Consider the following 13,542-nt stretch of genomic DNA (forward strand, 5'->3'; position numbering starts at 1 on the left):
ACTACACTCCAGCCTGGGCGACAGAGCGAGACTCCATCTCAAAAAAAAAAAAAAAAAAAAATACTATATATTAATTATGTGTGATTATATGCATATAAATTATATATTAAATATATGTAATTATACATATTAATTATATATAAGATACAATATTATAATATATAAATATTATATATAATATACATAATATATAATTATATATAATATAATATATGATTATATTAAAAATAATATTAAATATATTTTTATATTAAAGTATATAAAATATTTATATATTTCTGTATATAAATACATTTGTATAAAATATGTTTATATATATATATAAATAATTTTATCTATTTTTTTGAGACAGGGTCTCACTGTCACCTGGGCTGCAGTGCAGTGGCAAAGTCATAGCCCCTGCAGCCTCAACCTCTCCAGTCAAAATGATCCTCTCACCTCAGCCCCGCTAGTGGCTGGGTCTACAGATGGATACCACCAACGCCTGGCTAATTTTTTAAAATTTTTTGTAACAATGGGGTCTCACTATGTTGCCCAGGCTGGTCTTGAACTCCTGGGCTCAAGCAATCCTCCCACCACAGCCTCGTGAGTAGCTAGGACCACAGGCACACGCACCAATGCACAGGCCCGATTTTGTTTTTGGTTTTTGTCGAGATGGAGTCTGCGTAACGTATACGTATCTTAACCTAGAGGATGCTACGTCAACTGAAATAAGCCAGGCAGAGAAAGATACCACAGGATCTTACTTATATGGAATATAAAACAGTTGCACTTAGTCAAAGAATACAAGATATAAGTCAGGGCCAGGTGTGGTGGCTCACGCCTGTCATCCCAGCACTTTCGGAGGCCGAGGCGGGTGGATCACTTGAGGTCAGGAGTTTGAGACCAGCCTGGCCAACATGGCGAAACCCCATCTCTACAAAAAATACAAAAATTACCCCGGGCGTGGTGGCGGGCGCCTGTAATCCCAGCTACTCTGGAGGCTGAGACAGGAGAATCGCTTGAACCCGGGAGGCGGAGGTTGCCGTGAGCCGAGATCACACCACTGCACTCCAGCCTGGGCGACAGAGCGAGACTCCGTCTTTTAAAAAAAAAAAAAAAAAAAATTAAGTGAGACGGGAGGAAGAATTTCAAGGCTTTTTCCAGCCTGGTGACTGTGGCTTTCAGTAACACTGTCTTACTGGAAAATTGCCAGCACACTAGATCTCAAGTCTTCTCCCCATACACACAAAATAAGTACATGAGGTGCTGGATAGGATAATTGGCTTGATTTAATGATGTTACATGTATACGTATGTCAAAATATCCCATTTAACACATGAAATTTTTTTTTTTTTTTTTTTTTTTTTTGAGACAGAGTCTTGCTGTGTCAGCCAGGCTGGAGTGCAATGGCGCGATCTTGGCTCACTGCAACCCCTGCCTTCCAGTTTCAAACGATTCTCCTGCCTCAGCCTCCCGAGTAGCTGGGACTACAGGCACCTGCCACCACGCCTGGCTAATTTTTTTTTTTTTTTTTTTTTTTTGAGACGGAGTCTGGCTCTGCCGCCCGGGCTGGAGTGCAGTGTCCGGATCTCAGCTCACTGCAAGCTCCGCCTCCCGGGTTCACGCCATTCTCCTGCCTCAGCCTCCCGAGTAGCTGGGACTACAGGCGCCCGCCACCTCGCCCCGCTAGTTTTTTGTATTTTTTAGTAGAGACGGGGTTTCACTGTGTTAGTAATTTTTGTATTTTCAGTAGAGACGGGGTTTCACCATGTTGGGCCAGGCTGGTCTCGAACTCCTGACCTCAGGCGATCCACCCGCCTGGGCCTGCCAAAGTGCCGGGATGACAGGCGTGAGCCACCGCGCCCGGCCTTGCCCTGAAATTTTTAGACCCGGAAACTTTTCTCCCCGTCGTCACCTCTTAACCTTCCCCCTGCCCACCCAGGGACAAAGCTGGCGGCTACGGGATCCAGGCCCCTGGGCGGGATGCTGGTTGAGTCTGTGCACGGGGGACTTTCTGAATGTTGTGGGCTTCCCGCTGAACCACTTCTGCAAGCAGCTGGTGGAGAGCTCTACTACCCACCCCGCCCGGAGGACCTGCGGCAGCCCGTCCAGCACGACTCCATCCCGGCCGTGGACACCTTCGAAGACCTCAGTGATGTGGAGGGGGGCGGCTCGGAGCCTGCTCAGAGGGAGACGGGCAGCCGCGACGAGAAGGCCGAGGTGGGAGCGGCCGGACGGGCCACGGCCGAGGCCGAGTGCCACAGGACTCGGGCGACCCTGCCCCCGTTCCCCACACGCCTCCTGGAACTGCTGGACGGCTTTAAACTATCAAAGGTACCTGTGTCTGTCTCCTCAGGTTGCTTTCACCGACCACCCCACACACTCGGCTTGAATCAACAGTCCTGGAGGCTGGCAGTCTGAGGTCAAGTTCTCTCAGGGCCACGCTTTGTCCGAACGTTCTAGGGGAGGCTCCTTCCTGCCTCTCCCAGCTCCTGACGGCTCCAGGCATCCCTGGGCTTGTGGCCGCATCACTCCAGTCTCTGCCTCCGTCTCCACGTGGCCTCCTCCTCTGCGTCTGTGTCTCCTCTTCTGTCTCTTAGAAGGACACCTGTCATGGGACTTGGAGTCCACCCTTCTTCATGATGATCTCCTCTTGAGATTATTAATTACATCTACCAAGACCCCTTTTTAAAACAAGGTCCCATTCACAGGTTCTGGGGATCAGGATATGGACAGATTTTTCAGGAGGACCACAGTTCAATCTACTCCAGGTGTATCCAGTTCCCTCTGGAGGCTCTAGGGGAGGATCCTTCCTGCCTCTCCCAGCTCCTGACGGCTCCAGGCATCCCTGGGCTTGTGGCCGCATCACTCCAGTCTCTGCCTCCGTCTCCACGTGGCCTCCTCCTCTGTGTCTGTGTCTCCTCTTCTGTCTCTTAGAAGAAGGCCTGTTGTTGGGTTGAGGGCCCTGATCCAGGATTATCTCATGTCAAGATCCTTAACTTGATTACATCTGCAAAAACCCTATTTCCAAATAAGGTCTCATTCCAGGTCCTGGACTTTAGGATGTGGACAGATCTTTCTGGGGGCCGCTGTTCCATCTGGTATAATTATATTCCGTTCCTTCTAGGGTTCTAGGGGAGGATCCTTCCTGCCTCTCCCAGCTCCTGGGGGCTCCAGGCATCCCTGGACTTGCGGCCGCATCACTCCAGTCTCTGCCTCCGTCTCCACGTGGCCTTCTCCTCTGTGTCTGTGTCTCCTCTTCTGTCTCTTACAAGGACACCTGTCACCGGATTTTGAGGCCTCCCTAATCCACTGACTCCAACTCATCTGAAGTCCCCTAGCTTACTTACGTCTGCAAAGACTCTTTTTTTTTTTTTTGAGATGGAGTCTGGCTCTGTCGTCCAGGCCGGAGTGCGGTGGCGCCATCTCGGCTCACTGCAAGCTCAGCCTCCCGGGTTCCCGCCATTCTCCTGCCTCAGCCTCCTGAAGGGTTTCGCCATGTTGGCCAGGCTGATCTCGAACTCCTGACGTCAGCCGATCCACCCACCTCGGCCTCCTAAAGTGCTGGGATTACAGACGTGAGCCACCACGCCCAGCCTCAGGCCCCGTCTTTCAGCCGTTCTGCAGGTCTGGGCTCCCAGGGTCCCCTCACGGCGCACAGCAGACCGAGAAGGGATGCAGCCCTCCCAACACCAGGGGTCCCTTACAGGGCATCCTCTGGGAAGCAGAGGTGGGGATGTCAGGTGCAGGAGGGGCGCAGGTTTTGGGGAGACAGGGAGACCGGGCTGACACCTCCTGTCATTCATCATCACCAGGAGAGAGAACATGAGGTGAATAAGGAATAAAGGTAGTTACGGCACATTCCATCTCTGTCTCTAATTTACTGAGTGATGATTATTAAATCACCACCAGATGGATTATAAACAACAGACATTGATTCTCCCACCGTCCTGGAGGCTGGAGGTCTGAGATCCAGGTGTGGGCAGGGCTGGTCCCTCCTGAGGCCTCTCTCCTGGGTTTGGAGACGCCGTCTTCTCCCTGTGTCCTCACAGGCTCGTCCCTCTGTGTGTGTCTGTATCCTCATCTCTTCTTATAGGGACCCCAGTCCTATTGGATGAGGCTCCACCCAAATGACCTCATTTTACCTGAATCACTTCTTTCAAACCCTGCCTATGCACACCGTCACATCCTGACCTGAGGGACTGGGGGTATTAAGGGTGCAACATACGGGTTTGGAACTCAGCCCATGTCTGCAACACGTTGATTTTTCTCCCACAGGCTGGTTTTTCTGCATGATGTTCATTGCTGTGCTTTTACCTTGTGTACGCCTTGTTTTACAGCTGGAGACTTGATCCTCCAGATCCCCAGCGTTCTCTGTAAAAGGCGGCTCGGTGGCCCCGTCGAATACTTTCGACAACATTGGTCTGCATCTTTTGGGTCTGCGGGAGTCAAAAGTACTCGACAAGTGACTTCATGGGTCTCTCTGCACTTGTTTTTTAACAGGCCCTGCTCACTGCTTGCAAGCTGAAGGTGTTCGATCGGTTAAAACGTGAAGCACCCCAGAAGGCGCCAGATATTGCCAGCAAAGTGGACGCCTCTGCCTGTGGAACGGAGAAGCTTCTGGACGTCTGTGCTGCCATGGGGCTCCTGGAGAAGACAGAGCAAGGTGACAGGACCCAGCGGGTTTTGCTCTGACGATCTTTACAGGTAGAAGTCACTGAGGGAAGGTGAGCTGGAGCCCGGGCAGAGCGAGGAAGGAGGGCCAGACCTTCTATCCCTCTGCCCTCGGGAACGCTGCTTTTCCCAGAACGGGGAGAAGCAGAAGGTGAATGAGAGAGGGGGAACAGTGGTGGCCGCAAGCACGCCGGAGAAGCGTGACGTCCTTATGGGCTCTAGTCTCAAAGGGGCTGTATCAGTCCATGTTCTCCTGAGAAACAGAACCCAGTAGGGTGCACACAGACATTAATTTACTTGCTGATTGACGTTTATGGACAGATAAGGTAGGTGGATGGGTAGACAGATACATAGATAGATGATAAATGCATAGATACCTTGATATAGATTGACGATACAGAGATGATAGATACATAGGTGATGGGAAGAATTGATAGATACATAAATGGATGGATGGATGGTAGGTGGATAGATGGATGGGAGGAAGGATGAATGGATGGATGGACAGATGGATCGATCAATGGACAGATGGATGGATGGGAAGGTGGATGGATTGGTGGATCAGTGGATGGGTGGATGGATAGATGGATGGACGGATAGACGGATGGATAAATGAAAGGGTGGGTGGATGGATGGATCAATGAATCGGTGGATGGGTGTATAGATGGGTGGGTAAGTGGATGGATGGGTGGATGGATGAGTGGGTAAGTGGATGGGTGGGTGGATGGATAGATGGATGGATGTGTGGATGGAAGGATGTGTGGAAGGATGTCTCGATGGAGGGATAGATGATTGGATGGGTAGGTAGGTGAATGGATGTGTGGATAGATAGATGGGTGGGTGGGTGGGTGGGTGGATGGATGGATAGATGGATGGATAAATGAAAGGGTGGGTGGATGGATGGATCGATGAATCGGTGGATGGGTGCATAGATGGGTGGGTAAGTGGATGGATGGGTGGATGGATGAGTGGGTGAGTGGATGGGTGGGTGGATGGATAGATAGATGGATGTATGGATGGAAGGATGTGTGGATGGATGGGTGGATGATTGGATGGGTACGTGGGTGAATGGATGTGTGGATGGATGGATGAGTGGGCATGCAGATGGGTGGGTGGATGGATGGATGGATACAATGGATAGATAAAGGATGGGTAGATGGATGGATGGATCAATGAATCGGTGGATGGGTGCATAGATGGGTGGGTAAGTGGATGGATGGGTGGATGGATGAGTGGGTGGGTGGACGGATGGATGGACGGATGGATGGATGAATGGATGCATGTGTGGACTGATGGATGAGTGGGCATGTGGATGGGTGGGTGAATGGATGGATGAGTGGATGGATAGATGCATGGCTGGGTAGATGATTGGGAGTGTGGGTGAACAAATGAGTGGGTGGACAGATGGATGGATGGATGGATGGATGGATGGATGGATGGATGGATGGATGTGTGGATGGATGTGTGGATGGATACATGTGTGGATGGATGGATGAGTGGACATGTGGATGGGTGGGTGAATGGATAGATGAGTGGATGGATGGATGCATGGCTGGGTAGATGATTGGGAGTGTGGGTGAACAGATGGGTGGGTGGGTGGACGGATGGATGGATGGATGGATGGATGGATGGATGGATGGATGGATGAGTGGGTGGGTGGGTGGATGGATGGATGGATGAGTGGGTGGGTGGGTGGATGGATGGATGAGTGGGTGGGTGGGTGGGTGGATGGATGGATGGATGGATGGATGGATGGATGGATGGATGGATGTGTGGATGGATGGATGAGTGGACATGTGGATGGGTGGGTGAATGGATGGATGAGTGGATGGATGGGTGCATGGCTGGGTAGATGATTGGGAGTGTGGGTGAACAAATGAGTGGGTGGACGGATGATGGATGGATGGATGTGTGGGTGGATGGATGTGTGGGTGGATGGATGAGTGGATGGATGGGTGCATGGCTGGGTAGATGATTGGGAGTGTGGGTGAACAGATGGGTGGGTGGGTGGACGGATGGATGGATGGATGGATGGATGGATGGATGGATGGATGGATGGATGAGTGGGTGGGTGGGTGGATGGATGGATGGATGAGTGGGTGGGTGGGTGGATGGATGGATGAGTGGGTGGGTGGGTGGGTGGGTGGATGGATGGATGGATGGATGGATGGATGGATGGATGGATGGATGTGTGGATGGATGGACGAGTGGACATGTGGATGGGTGGGTGAATGGATGGATGAGTGGATGGATGGGTGCATGGCTGGGTAGATGATTGGGAGTGTGGGTGAACAAATGAGTGGGTGGACGGATGATGGATGGATGGATGTGTGGGTGGATGGATGTGTGGGTGGATGGATGAGTGGATGGATGGGTGCATGGCTGGGTAGATGATTGGGAGTGTGGGTGAACAGATGGGTGGGTGGGTGGACGGGTGGATGAATAGATGTATCGGTGGATCGGTGGATGGGTAGCTGGGTGGGGGAATGGATGGAAGGAGTTGGACAGGCTTGCTTCTGGGGTTTTCAGTGAGCTGGATGAGGCCCACTCACATTTTGGAGGTTCATCTCCTTTCCTTAATGTCAAACCGATGGTAGATGCAAACGCCAGCTTCAGTGCACCTCCACACCCACATCTAGATGGGGGTTTGATTGCGTAACTGGGAACTTAAGTGTGGCCACAACCATGAAGGAAGGATTAGCCTCGTTGGGTAACGGTTACAGCAGTCGACAGCTGGGGCATGGTGGCTATAGTCAGATGGATGATGTTTATTTTATTTTATTTTTGAGACGGAGTCTCGCTCTGTCGCCCAGGCTGGAGTGCAGTGGCGCGATCTCGGCTCACTGCAAGCTCCGCCTCCTGGGTTCACACCATTTTCCTGCCTCAGCCTCCCGAGTAGCTGGGACTACAGGCGCCCGCCACCTCGCCCGGCTAATTTTTTGTATTTTCAGTAGAGACGGGGTTTCACGGTGTTAGCCAGGATGGTGTCGATCTCCTGACCTCGTGATCCGCCCGCCTCCGCCTCCCAAAGTGCTGGGATTACAGGCGTGAGCCACCGCGCCCGGCCGTTGTTGTTGTTTTTGAGATGGTGTCTCGCTCTGTCACCCCGGCTGGAATTTCAGTGGCATGATCTCGGCTCACTGCAACCTCTATCTCCCAGGTTCAAGCCATTCTCCTGCCTCAGCCTCCCGAGGAGCTGGGACCACAGATGCCCGTCACCTCGCCCGGCTAATTTTTTTGTATTTTTAGTAGAGACGGGGTTTCACCGTGTTCGCCAGGATGGTCTCGATCTCCCGACCTCGTGGTCTACCCGCCTCGGCCTCCCAAAGCGCTGGGATGACAGGCGTGAGCCACCGCGCCCGGCCGACAATGCTTATCGTAACATCTCAGTGATACGTCCCCTACGGTCAGGTTTCCTTGGGTTTCCTCGTTAGGAGGTCACAGGACCGTCCCCGTTTCTTCAGGTTACAGTAACACGGAGACAGCCAACCTTTACCTGGCGTCGGACAGTGAGTACTCTCTGCACGGCTTCATGTTGCAAAACAACGACGTCATCTGGAACCTCTTCACGTACCTGGAGTTTGCCATCCGAGAGGGGAGAAACCAGCACCACAGGGTGCTGGGGAAGAAGGTGGAAGATCTATTCCAGGTATAGCGTAACAGCCCCGCACACACCTTTTTCCACCTAGCGTGCATTTTGCTAAAGCACTTTGGCACCCAGCTCACCAGGCACCTTGAGCCATCTGTCTCCGGTCTGACGGATCCCAAAGGCTCGGCTCGTTCCGCCTGGAGACCTTAGTGCCGTGGCCTTTGCGTCCCTCAGCCCGGGAACAGGTGCAAGGTAGACCCTCCTCCACCGTTATCCAGCAGCCGATGAACATAGAATTCCCTGCTAGAAACGGGTCTGAAGGCCACGCACAGGGGCTCGCACCTGTCATCCCAGCACTTTGGGAGGCCGAGTCGGGAGGATGATTTGAGCCCAGGAGTTTGAGACCAGCCTGGGCAACATAGTGAGACCCCATCTCTGCAAAAAAAAAAAAAAAAAAAAATTAACGATTAGGCTGGGCACGGTGGCATGAGCCTGTAATCCCAGCTACTTCGGGAGGCCGAGGTGGGTGGGAGGGTTCCTCGAACCCGGGAGGTCGAGGCTGCCGTGTGAGCTGTGCTGCCGCACTCCAGCCCGGGCGACAGAACAAGACTCTGTCTCAAAAGCAGCAACACAGGAAGGAGCGGGACAGGCTGCGTTAAATGAATGCCCTGGTTTTTGTTTTGTTTTGTTTTGTTTTTTGCTTCAATGGAATCAACACTTGCTTCTCCGAGACCGCCGTTTGCAAAGCGCTGGCTGCATCCTCTCACCCCTCCTTCCCCTTTCCCCGCCCAGAACCTCTCTGAGGTGGACGCACGAGACGTTGTGGGGTCCGTGGGGCCTCTGCGGGCGGGGAGGGGGTCTCGGTCTGCAGGGCTGCACCAGACGGGCGTGGGGAGTCTGCTGTGGGCTCAGCCGGCCACGGCCTCATTCCTCCTAGGCAACCTTCGTCCCTATGGCACTGAGCGCCCAGTCAGAGAGCGTGTGTGTGTGCTGCAGAGATGAATCCCAGGGAGCCTGGGGCTTCGTTCAGAGGTCAGGGAGAGACAGAGACAGACAGACAGAGGGAGACACAGAGAGAGAGACAGGGAGACAGAGAGACAGAGGGAGACAGAGACAGACAGGCAGAGATGGAGGCAGACAGAGACAGGGAGATAGAGGGAGACAGAGACAGGGAGACAGAGACAGACAGAGACAGAGATAGAGGGAGACGGGAGACAGTGAGGTAGGAAGACAGAGACAGGGAGACAGAGACACAGATAGAGGGAGACAAAGACAGAGAGACAGAGGGAGACAGAGACAGACAGAAAGAGACAGAGATAGAGGGAGACGGGAGACAGTGAGGTAGGAAGACAGAGACAGGGAGACAGAGACACAGATAGAGGGAGACAAAGACAGAGAGACAGAGGGAGACACAGAGAGAGACAGGGAGACAGAGAGACAGAGGGAGACAGAGACAGACAGGCAGAGATGGAGGCAGACAGAGACAGGGAGATAGAGGGAGACAGAGACAGGGAGACAGAGACAGACAGAAAGAGACAGAGATAGAGGGAGACGGGAGACAGAGAGAGAGACAGTGAGATAGGAAGACAGAGACGGGGACAGAGACACAGATAGAGGGAGACAAAGACAGAGAGACAGAGGGAGACCGACAGGGAGATGGGAGACAGAGAGAGATAGTGAGATAGGGAGACAGAGACAGGGAGACTTGAGAGACAGAGACAGCAGACAGATTGAGGGAGACAGACAGGGAGACAGAAACAAAGAGGGAGACAGAGTAAGAGACAGACAGAGACATAGAGGGAGATGAGAGACAGAGAGAGACAGTGAGGTAGGGACAAGGGACAAGGAGGCTTGGAGAGACAGAGATAGAGGCAGATAGAGACAGAAACAGGAGACACAGATAGAGGGAGACAGAGACGGAGGGAGATAGAAAGACAGAAACAGAGACAGAAGGAGACAGAGACAGAAAGAGAGAAAGAGGAAGACAGAGACACACCGAGGGAGACAAACAGAGACAGACAGAGACCAAGGGAGACAGAGTCGGAGAGAGAGAAAAGCCAGTGGCGGAGAGAGAAGCCGAGAGGCGTGGCCAGGGGCCCCGAGCCGGCGTGAGCAGCTGGCCTGGGCATCGCAGAGGACACATCCCTAAGCCCCATCATTGCCACCCACGCAGGGGAGGGCCGGGAGCCCCCGTGGGATTTAGGGAGCCAGGATGGAGCGGGGCCGTCCCGCTGGGAGTCGGGCTCAGAAGCAGCCTCAGCAGGGTTTGCATGCCCTGGCGGGGACAGGGGATGTCCGGGCAAACCCCGGACGCAGCCCCGAGCCAGGATGGGCCTGGGCTCCTCTGGGACCCGGGGTAGGTGCCACCGGGGGGGACGTGGGGAAGCTCGGAGTGGAGCTTCTCCTCTGCACACCGGAATTCTCGGAGGAGCCCCCTCTGCCACACCGCACCGGCGTGGTGAAGCACGAGCACCCTCCAGGGTGAAAAGCTCGATTGTGAAAAGCCTATTGGGAAACTCAGACGCTTGGAGTTCAGGCTGTGATGCGGACCAAGTGATTCCAAGGAGACAGCCCACCACTTTGGGGTCCTCCGTCCCCAGCCAGCCCAGCCCCCACAGAGACAGGGGCGCCCAACACAGCTGTGGTGGGAAGTCTCCTCTGCAGCCCAGGCCTGGCTGAGCCCCCACGCCCTGGAGCCCTGCGCTTCGACCCCCGGACCCCCGGGGAGAGGCTGGGCGAACCCTCGGCCCGTGCTCCCTGGCGCCCCTGAGCCCCCGCTGTGTTCCAGGAGGCGTACTACCGGAGCCCGGAGACGCAACTGCGGTTCATGCAGGCCATGCACGGCGTGGCAAAGCTGACTGCGCGCCAGGTGGCCACGGCCTTCGATCTGTCCCGCTTCTCCTCCGCCTGCGACGTGGGAGGTGGGTAGCCCCCCCCCACCCCTCCAGGGCTCTCCTTCCTTTCGTTGATTAAGCCGCGGGCATCTTCCCTGCTCAGGACACCTGCAAACTGCCTTTTTCCACTGAGAAACCTGACGACGACCTGAACTGGGCCAGGCTGAGTCCCAGATGGTGGGTGGATATTCCCACATTCCAGGAGTCCCCCTACAGACTCTGGGGCCCTCTCTGTTGGCCGCGGAGCTGAGGCAGAGCACCTTGGAGCCGCTGGCTTCCCCTCAGCAAGTCTGATTATATCCTGACTCACCCTCCACCCCACCCCAGCCCTGGACAGTGGGTGGAGCAGTAGACACGTTCCCAAGGGGTGCTGGGGGATCAGGGGCCTGGGATGATTCTCACACCATCCGCTTACATTTCCCCAACCTCGGAATGCCTCTCCTCCTTGTGGTCCAGAGTGGCTGCTGTAGCACCAGCCATTGTGTCTATATCCCCATGGCAGGAAGGAGAAGGGAGAAGTACAGCCCCCACCTCTGGGCTGGAAGGATTTCCCTGCAGGTCTGTGCCCCCACACGTGGCCCAGAGTGGCTGCTGTAGCACCGGCCATTGTGTATACATCCCCACGGCAGGAAGGAGAAGGGAGGAGTACAGCCCCTACCCCTGGGCTGGAAGGATTTCCCTGCCGGTCTGTGCCCCCACACGTGGCCCAGAGTGGCTGCTGTTGCACCGACCATCATGTATACATCCCCACGGCAGGAAGGAGAAGGGAAGAGTACAGCCCCCACCTCTGGGCTGGAAGGATTTCCCTGCAGGTCTGCGCCCTCACGCGTGGCCCAGAGTGGCTGCTGTAGCACCGGCCATTGTGTCTATATCCCCATGGCAGGAAGGAGAAGGGAGGAGTACAGCCTACACCCCTGGGCTGGAAGGATTTCCCTGCAGGTCTGTGCCCCCACACGTGGCCCAGAGTGGCTGCTGTAGCACCGGCCATCGTGTATACATCCCCACGGCAGGAAGGAGAAGGGAGGAGTACAGAGTACACCCCTGGGCTGGAAGGATTTCCCTGCAGGTCTGTGCCCCCACACGTGGCCCAGAGTGGCTGCTGTTGCACCGGCCATCGTGTATACATCCCCACGGCAGGAAGGAGAAGGGAGGAGTACAGCCCCCACCTCTGGGCTGGAAGGATTTCCTTGCAGGTCTGTGCCTCCGCACTCACCTGCTTGCACAGTCTTGTCTGGGACCCCAGCGAACTCCCCACCATGGCTTTCCCTTCCAGCATGGGTCTCAGTGCCATGCCCTCGAACATGACTTCTGCCCCGGTTGAGCTTGGGAGAGTCGTCAGCGTTCCGTAGGCACCAGGACGACCTGGCCGCAGAGCGTGTATTTGCTTCCCCGCAGGCTGCACAGGTGCACTGGCCCGAGAGCTGGCCCGCGAGTACCCTCGTCTCCAGGTGACTGTGTTTGACCTCCCGGACGTCGTCGAGCTGGCCGTCCACTTCCAGCCCGCCGGACCACAGGCGGCGCAGATCCACTTCGCAGCAGGTGAGCCTTCCTCGCGTTCGCCCTGCCAACGTTTTCCAGGCTCCGTCATCTCTTTCCAGACAGAGTGCGTGGCTGTGCGTGTACCCGTGTTTCTGCGTGGGCGCTTCTATGGTGGGTGTCTGTGTGCATACATGACTGTGTGCTGTGCTTGTGTGTGTGCATCTGTCTGCATGTGTGTGTGGTATGCCCTTGAGCGTGTCTGTGCGTGAGGACGTGTGTGTGTGTGTGTGTCTGCATCCGCACGTGTGTGTGTACGTCTCTGGTGTGTGGTTGCATATGTTTCTGTGAGAGGTTGTGTGTCTGTGTGGATATATGTGTGCATGTTGTGTGCCGATGGGTGTCTGTTTGTATATATGACTGCTGGGGTTGTGTGTGCATGTGCGTGTCTGTGGGCATGTCCGTGTGTCTGCATCGGTGTGCATGGTGTGTCTGTGGGTGTCTGTGTGCATATGTGATGGCTGTGCTTGTGTGTCTGTGTCTCTGTTTCTGTGTCTGTGTGTGGTATGTCTGTGTGTGTGTGTGTGCGTGAGACTGTGTGTGTCTGTGTCTGCGTGTGTGTGCACATCTCTGTGGTGTGTGGTTGCATATGTTTCTGTGAGGGTATGTGTGTGCACCTGTGTGGATATAGGTGTGCATGCTGTGTGCCGGTGGGTGTCTATGTGCATATGTGACTGCTGTGGTTGTGTGTGTGCGTGTCTGTGTGTGCGTGGTGTGTGTCTGTGGGTATCTGTGTGCATATGTGACTGCTGTGCTTGTGTGTGCATGTCTGTGTGTGGTATGTCCCTGTGTGTGTGTCTGTGCGTGAGACTGTGTGTGTCTGTGTCTGCGTGTGTGTGCACGTCTCTGTGGTGTGTGGTTGCATAT

General features: G+C 54.6%; 1 protein-coding gene across 1 annotated transcript in view; it reads left to right on the forward strand.

Moving 5' to 3' along the window:
- The window catches only part of LOC139360703 (probable bifunctional dTTP/UTP pyrophosphatase/methyltransferase protein), a 39,468-nt gene that overhangs the window by 16,233 nt on the left and 9,693 nt on the right, over positions 1–13,542 (forward strand). The window contains exons 4-8 of the mRNA XM_071088542.1: positions 1,925–2,316; positions 4,486–4,648; positions 8,121–8,305; positions 11,034–11,166; positions 12,535–12,678. Of these exons, the coding sequence (XP_070944643.1) occupies positions 1,925–2,316; positions 4,486–4,648; positions 8,121–8,305; positions 11,034–11,166; positions 12,535–12,678 (1,017 nt within the window). The remainder of the gene's footprint in view (positions 1–1,924; positions 2,317–4,485; positions 4,649–8,120; positions 8,306–11,033; positions 11,167–12,534; positions 12,679–13,542) is intronic.

Source organism: Macaca nemestrina, chromosome X (genome assembly GCF_043159975.1).
Source record: "Macaca nemestrina isolate mMacNem1 chromosome X, mMacNem.hap1, whole genome shotgun sequence".
Classification (NCBI taxonomy): domain Eukaryota; kingdom Metazoa; phylum Chordata; class Mammalia; order Primates; family Cercopithecidae; genus Macaca; species Macaca nemestrina.